The sequence below is a fragment of the Myotis lucifugus genome, unplaced genomic scaffold (genome assembly GCF_000147115.1).
Source record: "Myotis lucifugus unplaced genomic scaffold, Myoluc2.0 scaffold_2, whole genome shotgun sequence".
In the NCBI taxonomy this organism is placed as follows: Eukaryota; Metazoa; Chordata; class Mammalia; order Chiroptera; family Vespertilionidae; genus Myotis; species Myotis lucifugus.
In genome coordinates, this window is record NW_005871050.1 from 25,294,231 (window position 1) to 25,307,356 (window position 13,126).

A 13,126-nucleotide genomic window follows, 5' to 3' on the forward strand; every position below is an offset into this window, starting at 1 on the left:
TGCGTGTGTGTGTGTGTTGGTGGTGGTGGTGGTGGTGGGTTTTTTTGTGGCTAGTGAAAAAAAAGAGGTTCACCACAGCTTCAGAATTAAAAGGAGCTTGCTAACTTTGGACTAGGAGTTCTCCCTGTGTGACACCATGAGTGCGGGAATAAAAAGAAAACCGAAGAGGCTATCCCAGATGGGCAGTTGGTATGTATGCTATTGGACAGGGCAAGATGATAACAGGAAAAGGAAGATCTTGTCACTCTCAAGGACCAGGAAAGTTAGAAAAGGAATGAGCCAGAGATCTGAGGTAGTTTCCAGTTTTGAGCACAGAGTGTGCACTCAAAAATGTTTGTTCAGCATGACAGAATATGGGATAGAGAAATTGACAAGGATACTTTGGAAGTGTGGACAGTTCCATGGAGAGGTGAAAACAGGGGAATACAGCCATGGTTACCTGGAGCAGAATGGGATCACATGTGGGATGTGAAAATGGAACTCTATAAGGAACCACAGGAAGGGATTGAGGGGTGCTAAAGAGGGGGTGAGGACAGGCTGCAAGCATAGCAGAAAGCTTTTATAGAGAGAATCAGTTGTTGTGTGGAGTTAAAAAAATTAACTACACACATACACGTGCACACACACACGTGCGGGCGTAGCGCGCGCGCGCGCACACACACACACACAGAGTTTTAACAAAGGATAGCAGGAATAGAGAAAAGGGCAGTAAATAACCAAGTAACCCAAACCAACATTTGGGCCCCCCAAAGTAATCAAAGCAAAGCCCCAATAATGTAACAGGTAGTATGTTTCAAACTTTGACCTGGTGCCAAGTGAACCACCTATATAGTAACAACCTGATAGTGGGGCATTTTGCGAATGCTAAATACACTGTAAAAATTCCAAGAATAATACTTAAATTTTACTCTTGAGGAGTCAGTTATGTGTTATTCTTGGGATTCTTACAAATGCTGTGTGTCAAAATGAAAATTCCATGGTCAACTTTCCATATCTGCCCCCAGAAAAGTGTTTTGGGGGCTACTTTGCTGAAACCACATGACTGTATCCCCTGGTAGGTTAATGTATGAGTGGGGAAGTATGGGGGATATTGATTATACTCCTAATTAGCTCTGCTCACTTATTACATATCCAAGCCACTTTGTGTTTATCTTTTAGGCCAGTGGAAGATATTCACCGAAGGAGAAGCTCAGATCAGCCAGATGTGTTCAAGTCGTGTGTGCAGAACAGAGCTTGAAGATTTGGTCAAGGTTTTGTACCTGGAAAGGTCTGAAAAGGGCCACTGTTAGACGAGACAGCATTGGATAGGGTAAAGCAAGAAAACTCAAGCTGCAGCTGGACTGCAGGCTTATTTTGCTTAAGTCAACAGTGCTCTAAAATACAAACTCAAATGCAGTTAATTATTCACGCTATGCACAGCATAACTTGCTCCTTTATGTGGAGTGGTGTGTCACCCCTTAACCATCTTCTCCAAAGAGATTGGAAGAGTCTTGAATTATTTGTAGGAAGAAGAGAGATGGAACACCATAACTCTGTTCTAGTTTCTTGGAGAATTACATTTCTTTACAGGTTAAAGAGTAAACAAAACCCTAGGGTTTCTAGCTAGAAAGTTATTCAATGAAAGAAAGAGAAAGGAATCACTTCTTAGTAGGGGTTCTGTAATACAGATAAAAATATTTGTATGAAAGAATGTCTTGTGTGTTTTTAAAAAATTAACCACACACACACACACACACACACACACACACACACACACACACACACTCTAAACTACAGCCTTCATTATGAGGCAACACCAGCATAGACTCTCTCCTCCTTTTCTTGAACTGGCTTCCAAGTAGCTTGGCAGTTGTTAGAACCCAGAAGGATAAATAAGGAACTGTGAGCAGAAGGCTATGCCCTTGGGCCTATGGTAAGTTTTTTGAAGTCACCAACTATGGTAGCAGGTTGCAAAATAAGAATACCATGTCATGGCTGCATGCACTTCGAAGTGGTAAATAACTTTTCCCTAATGATACCACTTCCCTTTTCTCCCTGAATGTACTGGGCCTTCATGAAGAAGTTGGAATTGGGTACCCTTTTCAGAAACTGAATCCATATAAGATAAGTAATTGTTGAATAAAGGAGTTGACGCCTCTTTGTGTTTTCAAGTCAGTAAAACTCACCAAATAATAGTGCAATACTCACTAATTTTCCTGAGACCATAGTTCTCTAATTCAAAAATGTAGGTGAAATTATTAAATCCTAGAAGCTCCTTGAAAAGGCAGTTTCTATTATCCAATTACAGTTGATTTTTACTTTACAAAGGGTCTCAGTCTTCATGAGCTTCTGAGTGTCAGCTCTTTAGTTAGGAGGATTATTGCTGATTTGGGGAGATGGTAATTCTAAACAGATCTTTTCCTAAATCTTCCTGCCATTCTAATCTCAGCCATCAAGCATGGATTTGAATCATGAATCCTAGAGAAGGCTAGTCCAAAAATGTCTATTTGCAGCCCAATACAAGAGCATAAGTTATCCATTCTGAGGCCTGGCTTTAGAAATTATTTTTGTGGGAAAACTATAAATTCTCTATAGCAAGGATGTCAAGCCTGCCTTTTAGATTTATCTCCTCTGAAGAGCATGAATGAATTCTAGTGAGTATTTAAAAATATTAAGGACTCAGAAATCCAATATTTCTTATTATATAATCATAGGTGAGAGCAACATTTTTTCTTAGAATGTTTGACACCAATAGGGACAAATGAAAAAAATGTTCAGTCTGTATGGCAACTTGCACTAGGAGTCTGTTTTCATAAAAGAGCATAAAAGAGCACGAGGCAGGTGTTTCATGGCCAGACAGCCCCTTACACACATTCTCCTCAGGAAAGGGAGGTAACACATCAGGGCTGGGAGGTAACACATCAGGGCTGAAAGGCATGGAGCCTTATTGGAGAGAGGTTGTTAAATTGCTGCTGTCTCCCTCCCAGAGGTGGCAGTATTTCCATGGTGTGGAAAGAAGTAACTGATCCTGAAGCAAAGTGGTGATTTCCCCTTCTTGATGATTCACCCCAAAGCCTTCCCACCCAGGTGTTCTCTGAAAGCTCAACCTTCAGAGAACACCCAGAGAGTTTCCCTAGATAGATTCCTACCCCCAGGTGATAGGACACACCTTTACAAAATGCTGTGTGAAGTGGGAACTAGGGAACTGTGCTGGGCCAACATAGAAACCCTCCAGTGTTTGATGTTGTGTAGGGAGTAGGACATAGGAAGAAGAGGCCAAATGCCTGTAGTTAGTAGATAGGAATGGATGTGGTTCTTCTTTTGTATTTATTTGTATTATAAACACTTGGAACAACAAAGACCATAAGTACTATTTAGCAGTTGTAGTCATTTTATAGTTAACTCATGTAAACAATTAAGAGTAACATAACAGTATTATCCTTTGACTCTTCCCACAGGACATGTACCTAAATATGGTACTTATTTTATGTAGTCACTGTATTTCTGGATTTTTAAATTAATAAAATGTTAATTTTGAAAAATCGTGTGTGATAATGCTGTGTAAGTGATTGACTCTCTGGACAATGCTGATTTTAGACTGGGTAACAGGTGATGGGTAGGTAAGCCAGGCTGTTTCTCATTCAGGTTCACACACACACACACACACACACACACACACACACACACACACACTATATCATAATGGCTAAGAGAAGGAACTTTGTAATCAGACTACCTGAATTTTTAATCCCAGCTCTGCACTTACCAGCTGTGTTTGTCAATTTCCCCAACTATAAAATTGGGGTTAATAGTGGTACCATTCCCTTTTGCCTGCAATCTTACAGTGAGGGTTAGTTTAGTTAATGCATGTAAAGTTAATAGAACGGTGTCTGGTGCACAGTGAATGTTCATTTTTGACCATGGATGTTCAAAATGGCATGGCACTGAAAATGGCCATTGATTTCTGGCTTCCCTTTAGGCCAAGACATTTAAGAGACTGGGGACAGAAGGCCATTGACTTGGATTTCAAGAGGGCCTCAATTTTAGGCTGCTCCTCAGTGGTAGATTTGTATAGGGAGCAGGGTAAGAGTTTTGTCACATATGTTGATCCAAACTCTATTCCCTCAAACCCCTAATACCAACCAGAAGCCAAGATATAAAAAAGGTGAAATGTCAGATAACATAAGGACAGTAAAATATGCATTGGTGTTAGCAACACAGAAGTCATTAGTGGTGGAACATTGGGGCAGTGTAGAATAGCTATGGTACATCTTACAATAATTTTTATCTATGAGAGAAAGAGAGAGGGAGAGGGAGAGGGAGAAGGAGAGAGAGAGAGAGAGAGAGAGAGAGAGAGAGAGAGAGAGAGAGAGAATAATTAGACTCCAACATGGTGTATATGGTGCCTTCACAAAATGGACAATACAAGAGAATTGGGGCCTGGATTCAAGGCAATGTAGATAAGAGGAGCTCTGAGTTGCCTCCAAGTATAAGCAATCCCTGATCTAGGAATGAAGTATTGGCCAAATATTTAGAATCGAGCATGCATTTTCTTATGGAAACATCATTCTATCTGATGCTCAGATTCCCAGTCTAAGTTATATATAGTGTTAATCACTACCTTCTTAAACTCGGATCTGGGGGCAAGAGCAGGGTGTGAGGAGAAAGGAGTGAGCAGTGAGTTTCCTTTCACTTTTCTGGGTGGGGTGGCGTGGGTGGGAGGGGATCAGGAGCAGGCTCTTGGCAAAACGTCAAAGAAGACAAAGTTTGAACTTGACAGCTTCCTCTCTCCATTTCATCATGCACTCTTCTGGTCCCTAGTACTGTCATTACACCCTTTACATCCAGCTATTCCAGACCCAGGCCTGCCTTGCTCCACAAAGAACCTCAGACTCTGCCGTTAATGACCTCACTCAACAATCAGAAACTGAATCCCTTCAGGGCAGCTGTCTGGGGCTTAGAAGGAAGCAAGTTTAGTGAAGTAAATGAGAGTTGCTTAACCCTCAGATACCTTTTCACATTTAAACACTTTATTACTCTTTATTACCCTCAAAATGAATTCCCCAGTTGCAAAATTACAGGCAGAGGACTGGAGTGAGTGAAAACCTTCTGACAAGGAAGGCAATAGGAGGGAATTGTGCATATGTTGGGGTGGGGGTGGAGTTTGATATTTGTGGGGATGGGGAAAGTAGGCTGCACAAACTAAGCAAGCCATACCTACCTTTCCTGCCTAAGTATCTGCAGTCCCTACCTCCACAACTCATAAATAGCGCTAATGTCCTGCTTTGCCATTCCTGCTTTTCCAGGTTCCTCCTTCTTTTATGTCTGAACCTGGTACTTATCTAAAATGTCCAGGTTTGGGTTTGTTTATAGTAGGAACTAGCAGCTCTGATGACAACAGAGGCCTTGTGAAGGGGGTGAGGCTACTTTTCTAATAGTGTTGTGGAGAAATACCTGTGCAGCTGTCCATTGGCACTCACTTGGCCTTGGCCCTGTGCCAGCCCTAGGAGGGAGCATCAGAAATAAATTCAGAAACTCAAGGTTGTATTCATATAAGTAGATGGTTTCAGCAGGAGGTAATGACAGAGAAAAGAAACACTGGAGAAGGGCTGTAGCTATTTTCAGTCCTGCAATCATCACCAAAATTGATAATAAATTAAGAAGTTTGCAGACAAACCTAATGATGAGCCCACTCCCATCAGGAAACCAGAAGACAAGGAGTTAATACTTATAAACAATTCACATTTATTTCCCTTTCTTCCTGTTTCCTTCATCTCTTAGTTTCCTTATCTGTAGAGTGGGAATAAGAATAGTCCCTACCTCACAGGGTCCCTGTAAGACTTAAATGAGATAATATAAAGTGATAATGATGGTGGCCCATAACAAGTACAAAGTAAATTCCATTTTTTAAATTAGGTGAGCCATTTGTTCTTGAACTTTAGTAATTCAAAGTAAGGGGAAGGCATGCTTGGGTTATTTCAGTCACAAAATGGAACCTGAGCCTGGTTTTGAAGGAAGTGCCAACCTGACATAGCTAAAAAGGAGAAAACTTGTGGGATCCTGGTATAAAAAAGAACAAGGGATGTCCCACAGAACTTCAGCCAGGATTAACAAGAATAAAATTTACATGTCAAGGAAATTAGGAATGAAACTACCCTCTACAAGCAAGGAGTTGTGGCCGATGCATTTAGTTTTAAAATGTAATCACATGGCTGGCCACATTTTTTGTTCTGAAAAACAATCAGAGTATTGTTGTTTACCGTGATTTCAATAAAAGTCCACAGTGTGAAACGTTTCAGGGCTATTTCCAATGTTCATTTACTTATAGGCTGTAGTAACCAGAAGGCTTCCATTCATTCATTCATTTATGGAACACTTACACAGGGCCAAGTACCATGTGTGCTTGGTTTTTGAATTCCAATGATAAACAAGATAGACCTGATATCTGCCTACACAGAGGTTATAATCTCCCAGGGAATACAGACACTGAACAAAGTAATTTCAAGTGTGATAGGTGGTATTAAAGGGCAAGTCCAAGGTGCTAGGAGAGTGTAGATCATAAGAATGTGTCCTCATCATAAAAGGACAAGGAAGATTACCCTGAGGAAATGACATTAAATATGAGGCTTAAAGTAGACTTAGAATAAGGGGGAGAGATCAACCAAAGGACTTTTATGCATGCATATAAGCCTAACCAACGGACACAGACACCAGGGGAGTGAGGGCATGAGTGGGAGGGTGGGAGGCAATGGGGGGGGGACACATATGTAATACCTTAATCAATATGGAAAAAAATAAAGTAGACTTAGAGGTTAAGGTTCCACAAATATTTTGTTTGAAAACAGTTTTACTGCTTTAAAAGAGTTTGAACAAATGTTGGCCTAAAGAACTGATTCTTTTGGTAACTTCTGTTATAATTATAGATGCTCCTGGTAGGGACAGCTGGGTACCCACTATAACTCTTCCTTTATAACAAAATTTCACCAAGGAAAATACAGAGGAGAGCCCTATAGCTATGGAATACACTACAGAGAAATTTTTATGAAGGAAATTTTTGATGAAGTATTTCCTGAAGTATGACTCTCCAAAGGGGATAAAGGAACCATTAGGTGCTGGAGTGGGGGCAGTGGCATATCAAAATGTATTTTATCACTGACATTGTTTAGAAATGCCAGAACATAATGGTGATAAATTTTGATCAAATTTTATTTGGTTCTATTATAGTTCTGAAATTCTCTGTAGACAATGCACCTATTTATTGATTACACCCTGTATACCTATCCCACCTTCTAGCCATCCCCCATCTTCCCCACCCCCACCCACATGCCACTAGGTAGCAGGTAGACAGAGGTTGGAAAAAGGCACAAAACTTTTCAGCCCAGTTCTCGGGAGCCTTTACTCTGCAATTCTAAGAAAAACAGCTCTCTGGAGTACCTCTTGAGATATGGCCTCTTCTCAAACAACTGAAGTCACTGTACGTTTTCCTTGTTAGTGCCAAGGAAAGTAGCCACTTATGGCCCTGAGGTCATGTCAGGAAGAGAGGAAAATTGAGGCAATCAGCTGGTTGTCAGGCAACTTCTGCTGGGACTGGCCAATTTTTTCCTCAAATGTCTATTTTGCTTTGGCTAGTGCAGACCCAATCTGAGTATAACTATTCTCCTGGATCTGGAACAAATACACAATCACATGGGGTGGGATTGGAAAGGACCAGATATTAACCCCAAGCCACAGTCAAGGGGATGCCTGGAGCAAGACACAGGCTTGAGAAGGTTCTGATGCAATGCAACAGGAAGGAGGATGGTATTTGGTTGAAAGGAAAAGGTCATTGTGCATTTGAAGTCAGAGCCGTGGCCTATGGGATACCCTGAAGTTTTGGAAACTGAAGACAAGCTCCAAGAATATTGAGACATTCTGGCAACTTTGGAGAAAGAACCCCTTCAGAAAAACACAAGAAAATTCAAGCTGATTTAATGGCTTTGGATAGAAAGTGGGACTCTGGGTTGGATAGAATTGTGAAGATTTGCAAGTAAATATAGAAGAAGGAGGTTCTGAGAAAGAACAAAACCAAGGGAGAAGTTCAAAAGGAAAGGAAGTCTAATGTAGTCTCCTAAAGGTTTGGGGTAGACATTACTATATCCTTGCCCTCCCAACAAAGAATTAGGCAGATTTGGTCTTGGTCACATATTTGGAAGCCCTCCTTCCCTTTTAGTCTCCACCCCTGGTGCTCAGCGCCCTCTTGTTCCCCCTTGAGTGTCTTCCAACACTGGAAGAAGCTGGAGAACATTGAGGGTTTGGCTCTTTAGAGTAGTACCAACCAAACGATAATCCATCAAAGTTTGACCACAGTCATAAATACATAAAGAATCCATTTCCCCAAGCACAAATGACACCCCAAAATTTGACCTCTCTAGTCCACTAAACTTGCTTGGGGCCATATCTGATCCCCTCTCTGCTTTTATTTTTTTTAAAATATATTTTATTGATTTTTTACAGAGAGGAAGGGAGAGAGATAGAGAGTTAGAAACATCGATGAGAGAGAAACATTGACCAGCTGCCTCCTGCACATCTCCCACTGGGGATGTGCCCGCAACCCAGGTACATGCCCTTGACCAGAATCAAACCTGGGACCCTTCAGTCCGCAGGCCGACGCTCTATCCACTGAGCCAAACTGGTTTCGGCCCCTCTCTGCTTTTAAAATGGAATTGTGCAATAGCCTACCTTAAATCAATACAATTTATTTGAACTATTGTGTTAATGACTGCTGATAAGCTGATGCCCTAGCAAGTGACTTCTTTTGTCAATCAAAACTTTCTCTGGTTATCCTATGATAGTAGTTATAATAGTAGTTGTATTTTTCATATCTGCTGATTGAGAAAATACATAATGAAAAAAGTTTTTATGAATCCGGTACAAGTTTAGAACATTTTGTGCTTTATTAATCATAACAACAGCCATCAATGTTTTAGAAATATTAATAAATATATGTGTAGGATATATTTATTCAAAATAAAGACAATACCTCACTCACAGGCAGATTTGCAGGTCCCTCACAACAACTTCCTAGTTAACCTGAGGATTGTGGCCTCAGAGTAAGAAACACTATCTTAACCTCAAGAAATGACTGAAATTGAAAGGTTAATGTATTTTAAAGTTTCATACTAAAGATATTTTTGTGCCAGCAGGGTGGGGTGGAGCCTTTCCCATGTACCTCACAGATGTAATTTTCATAGGAGGTCTGGACAGGGCTAGTTAATAGCTGACAAAGGAAAAATGAAAAAAATGCTCATGTTTCAGGGAACCACCCTAAATGCTCATTTGCATGACTCCCACAAAGAGCAAGGCTGGAAGAAGCTGGTGGAACATTCAGGGTTTGACATTTGGGAGCAGAGATGGTCAAACAATGTGCCATTGATCATAGTTTGACTACTGTTATAAATACAAAAGAATTCATTTCCCCAAACAGGGATAATAATGCATAATTCTGAATAGACTACAAAGGGTGAATGTTATGGTATGTGAATTATATCTCAATAAAGTTAATATTAAAAATACTTCACAGATGTCATCAAAAGTATTGAAGTCAATACAGTTGCCATATTAAGATCACTATAACTGAGGCCCTTATACCTTTAATATGAATCTAGGCTGTCCTCAGCTCCATAGAAGGCTGACCTTTATTGATGTCATCTATCTGACTTTGTATATTCTAAGAAGACGATGAGGGAAAACATCAAGTAGAGAAGTGTAGTGCAGTGGTTAAAACACTGATAATGAAATCAGACTTCTTGAGCCCCTGGCATGGCAGTATGAACTTGGGTAAGTCATATCACTTCCCTAAGCCTCTTCTTATTTTTTTTTCATTGCTTGCTCCTATCGCTTGAAATTGCTTTGAGAAATAAATAAGTTAATGAACACAAAATGCTTAGCATAATACCTAACTGATACAAACTGACCTAAGTCCCTTGGTAATGCACAACTATTATTTGGTAATGATAGCTGGCAAAAAAAAAATTGACGTGGTGAGGTCCAGCTACTCCTCTATGCTCTCACTACCAGATTATAATAAAAACAAAGGCTTAAATAAAATTCTGCCTCATATAGACATTATTCATTAGCAGAGTAGGCACAACATATCATAAAACCTGCTCTGTAAGCTTGATAAAGTTTTATAGTATTGGTTCCCACACATGGTCCTCAGATTTGTTTATATAAATTAGAAAACATAAATATTTCTTTTGGAGTATAATGCATCTCTTCATGGGTCAACACACTGTATGTCACATTTAGGGTACTGCTGGCACTTGAACTTTATCTCTGTTCTTTTAAGAGCTGTGAGCACATCCTTATGAAAGACAAAGCACAAATCCTTTAGTTAGCATCATGCAGTCAAAAATTCTCCTAAATTAATGGCTGAGCCCAGGACTCATTCAGGATCAAGTCACTTGTGTCATCCTATTGAGTATAGGGTAAAAGCCTTGGTGGTAAAAGCCTTGCAAAGTTGGGTAGTGTTGTTGGGTCAAGTGTTTTATAAATGAAAATTAGCTCAGTTGTTGATATTATTATTCTGGTCTTTTGTGTCCTTATTAATTTTCGATGGGCTTGTTCTATCAATTGCTGAGAGAGGAGGGTTGAAGTCTCCAACAATAATTGTGGATTTGCCTATTTCTCTTAATTTGTATCACCTTTTCCTCAAATATTTGAAGCCTTATTGCTACATATATACATATTTTAAAGTGTTATATGTTCAGGGAGAACTGACTCCTATATAATAACAAAAATGTCTATTAGTATTTCTGATAAGAAGCCTTGCCCTTGGTAGTCAGGGTCAGTCACCTCAGTCAACACCATAACTCTCTTCTTTCCCTGTTGATTCAGAGGCATGAAGAGCCCAAAGGGGCAGGGCACGAGTTTTAACTTTCAATTTAATGGAATCATTGTTGTGTCTTCTAGTGAAAGTATTCCTCCCTCTGGAATTAAGTCCTCTAGGCCAGCAGAACATAAAATTGTGGAACAGGAAGCAAAATTTTTACTATTGGGTCACTACAGGTAATAGTAAGCAGGGTCACTCCCATTTCTATTTATTGATTATTGTACCTGTGAATTCTGGCTGTTGGAGAAACTGCAGCATATTTTGGACATGGATTCAGGGCATGTAAAGCCTCTGGAAAATATTGACGCAGCCCTGAAAGGTATTTCCACTTAGTGGGTGCTGTAACGCAGTCTACAAAAGGCTGTTCAGGATGGGATGGGACATGATAAGACCAATAAATTTCATGAGCATAGACCCATTGCTGCATTTGTTTTGCTGTGAAGAGATTTTCTTGATCAGAAGCAATGCTATGTGAAATACTATGATGGCACATAAGACATTCTGTAAGTCCATGGATGGTAGTTTTGGTGGAAACATTGCATGCAAGGAAGGCAAATTTGTATTAGAGTAAATGTCTATTTCAATAAGAGCAAAACTCTGTTCTTTCCATGATGGAAGTGGTCCATTGTAATCAACCTGACACCAGTTAGCTGACTCATATCGGACATTTAGTGTTGATCTTTGCTGCTGGGAGTTTGGAGATTCAGTGATAGTTATAACCAGACTTGCCTTGCTGAGCAGAAGTTCATATTGATGAGCCCATGCATAATCTCTGTTCCCACCACTTTGTTCACGAGCCCCACAGGCAATGACAGAAGTGGCTGGGGAAAGAGGCTGACTGGTATCCACAGAATGGGTCATCCTGTTCACTTGATTATTAAAATTTTCCTTTACTGAGGTCACCCATTGGTGAGCATTTACATGGGACATAAATATCTTCACATTTTTTCCCATTTAGAGTTATCTATTCATATACCTCTTCCCCAAATTTTGTTGTCATTAATTATCTGATCATGGTCCTTCTAAATCTCTGACTATTCCACCAAACAATTGGCTACAGCCCACGAATCAGGATATAATCACACATTTGGCCATTTATCCTTCAAAAAAGAAGTGAACAACCAGGTGCACTGCTAGAAGTTCTGATCACTGAGAGGATTTCCTTTCACCAATGTTCTTCAGGGATATCCCAGAGAAAATCTGTAGTGCTACAGCTGTTCACTTTCAGGTGGTACCTACATATCATACAGAAACATCTGTAAACCAAACCTGTCTTCCTTCTTCCATCTCCTAATCATAGAAAACTTCCCATGAGACCATAGGTGCAGACTGGGAGATAAAAGGCAGAGTAGCAGCATTTGGACCACTTCTTCATGTAACTTGCTTATACCTTCAGGGCCTGTTTGAACTCCATCACATATATATATAATATCCACTTGAAGTGCTGCTGTGCACACCCAACTTTATGGCTTGGTGGGTTTGACAGCACCCAGTTTATGATGGGCAACTCAGGCCACATGTTAACTTGGTGGCCCATGGTTAAGCATTCAATCTCTACTAATGCCCAGTATCAAGCCAAGAGCTATTTCTCAAAAGAGGAATAGTTATCTGCAAGATGGTAGGGCTTTACTTTCAAATCTTAAGGATCTGCACTGTGATTCACATTAAGCAAAGATAGAGCTAACATTTCTAATACACTCACTGTGGGCCACCTTTTAGCCCCTGTTTGAACCAAAATGATAGATCCCTTTCTAACTTTCTGATCTGCAACATTAAATGCATAATCTCTCTGTTTACTGAGACCATATCAATAAATGCAACCTTATGTGTTTTCCATCATCACCCCACATTATAGTATTGGTTCCCACACATGGTCCTCAGATTTGTTTATATAAATTAGAAAACATAAATATTTCTTTTGGAGTATAATGCATCTCTTCATGGGTCAACACACTGTATGTCACATTTAGGGTACTGCTAGCACTTGAATCTAGTTATAGGTCTAGAAGCAAAGAAGGGTGGTTGGAGTTGGTCTTGAGTAGAATCAGCATTGTCTTGCATGGCAACTGCCTCAGGCCATTAAAATTTCCTCAGGCAATGCAGGGTTAATCTCAGATGGAAATGAAAAGGCCAATTTGACCTTTGTGGGTAGAGTGGCCACTTCCAAAGGGGGGAGTTGAGAGACATTTTACATAAATAAAGAAGAATAATTAGAGTTTAGGGGCTCAATATCCCCAGTTTCATCAGGATCTTTTCATATGTCCCCATTCCAATTTA

The 13,126-nt window shown here is 40.1% G+C and overlaps 1 protein-coding gene and 1 pseudogene across 3 annotated transcripts in view; one reads left to right on the forward strand and one right to left on the reverse strand.

Moving 5' to 3' along the window:
* Positions 1 to 1,676, forward strand: part of CHRDL1 (chordin like 1) — a 155,475-nt gene extending 153,799 nt beyond the window's left edge. For all 3 annotated transcript variants that reach the window (XM_006082234.3, XM_014459367.2, XM_023758604.1), the window contains exon 12: positions 1,159 to 1,676. In XM_006082234.3, the coding sequence (XP_006082296.3) occupies positions 1,159 to 1,289 (131 nt within the window). In that variant the 3' untranslated portion in view covers positions 1,290 to 1,676. The remainder of the gene's footprint in view (positions 1 to 1,158) is intronic.
* A 9,285-nt stretch (positions 1,677 to 10,961) lies between these two features.
* Positions 10,962 to 12,513, reverse strand: LOC102443034 (annotated as a pseudogene).
* Positions 12,514 to 13,126: the final 613 nt, after the last annotated feature.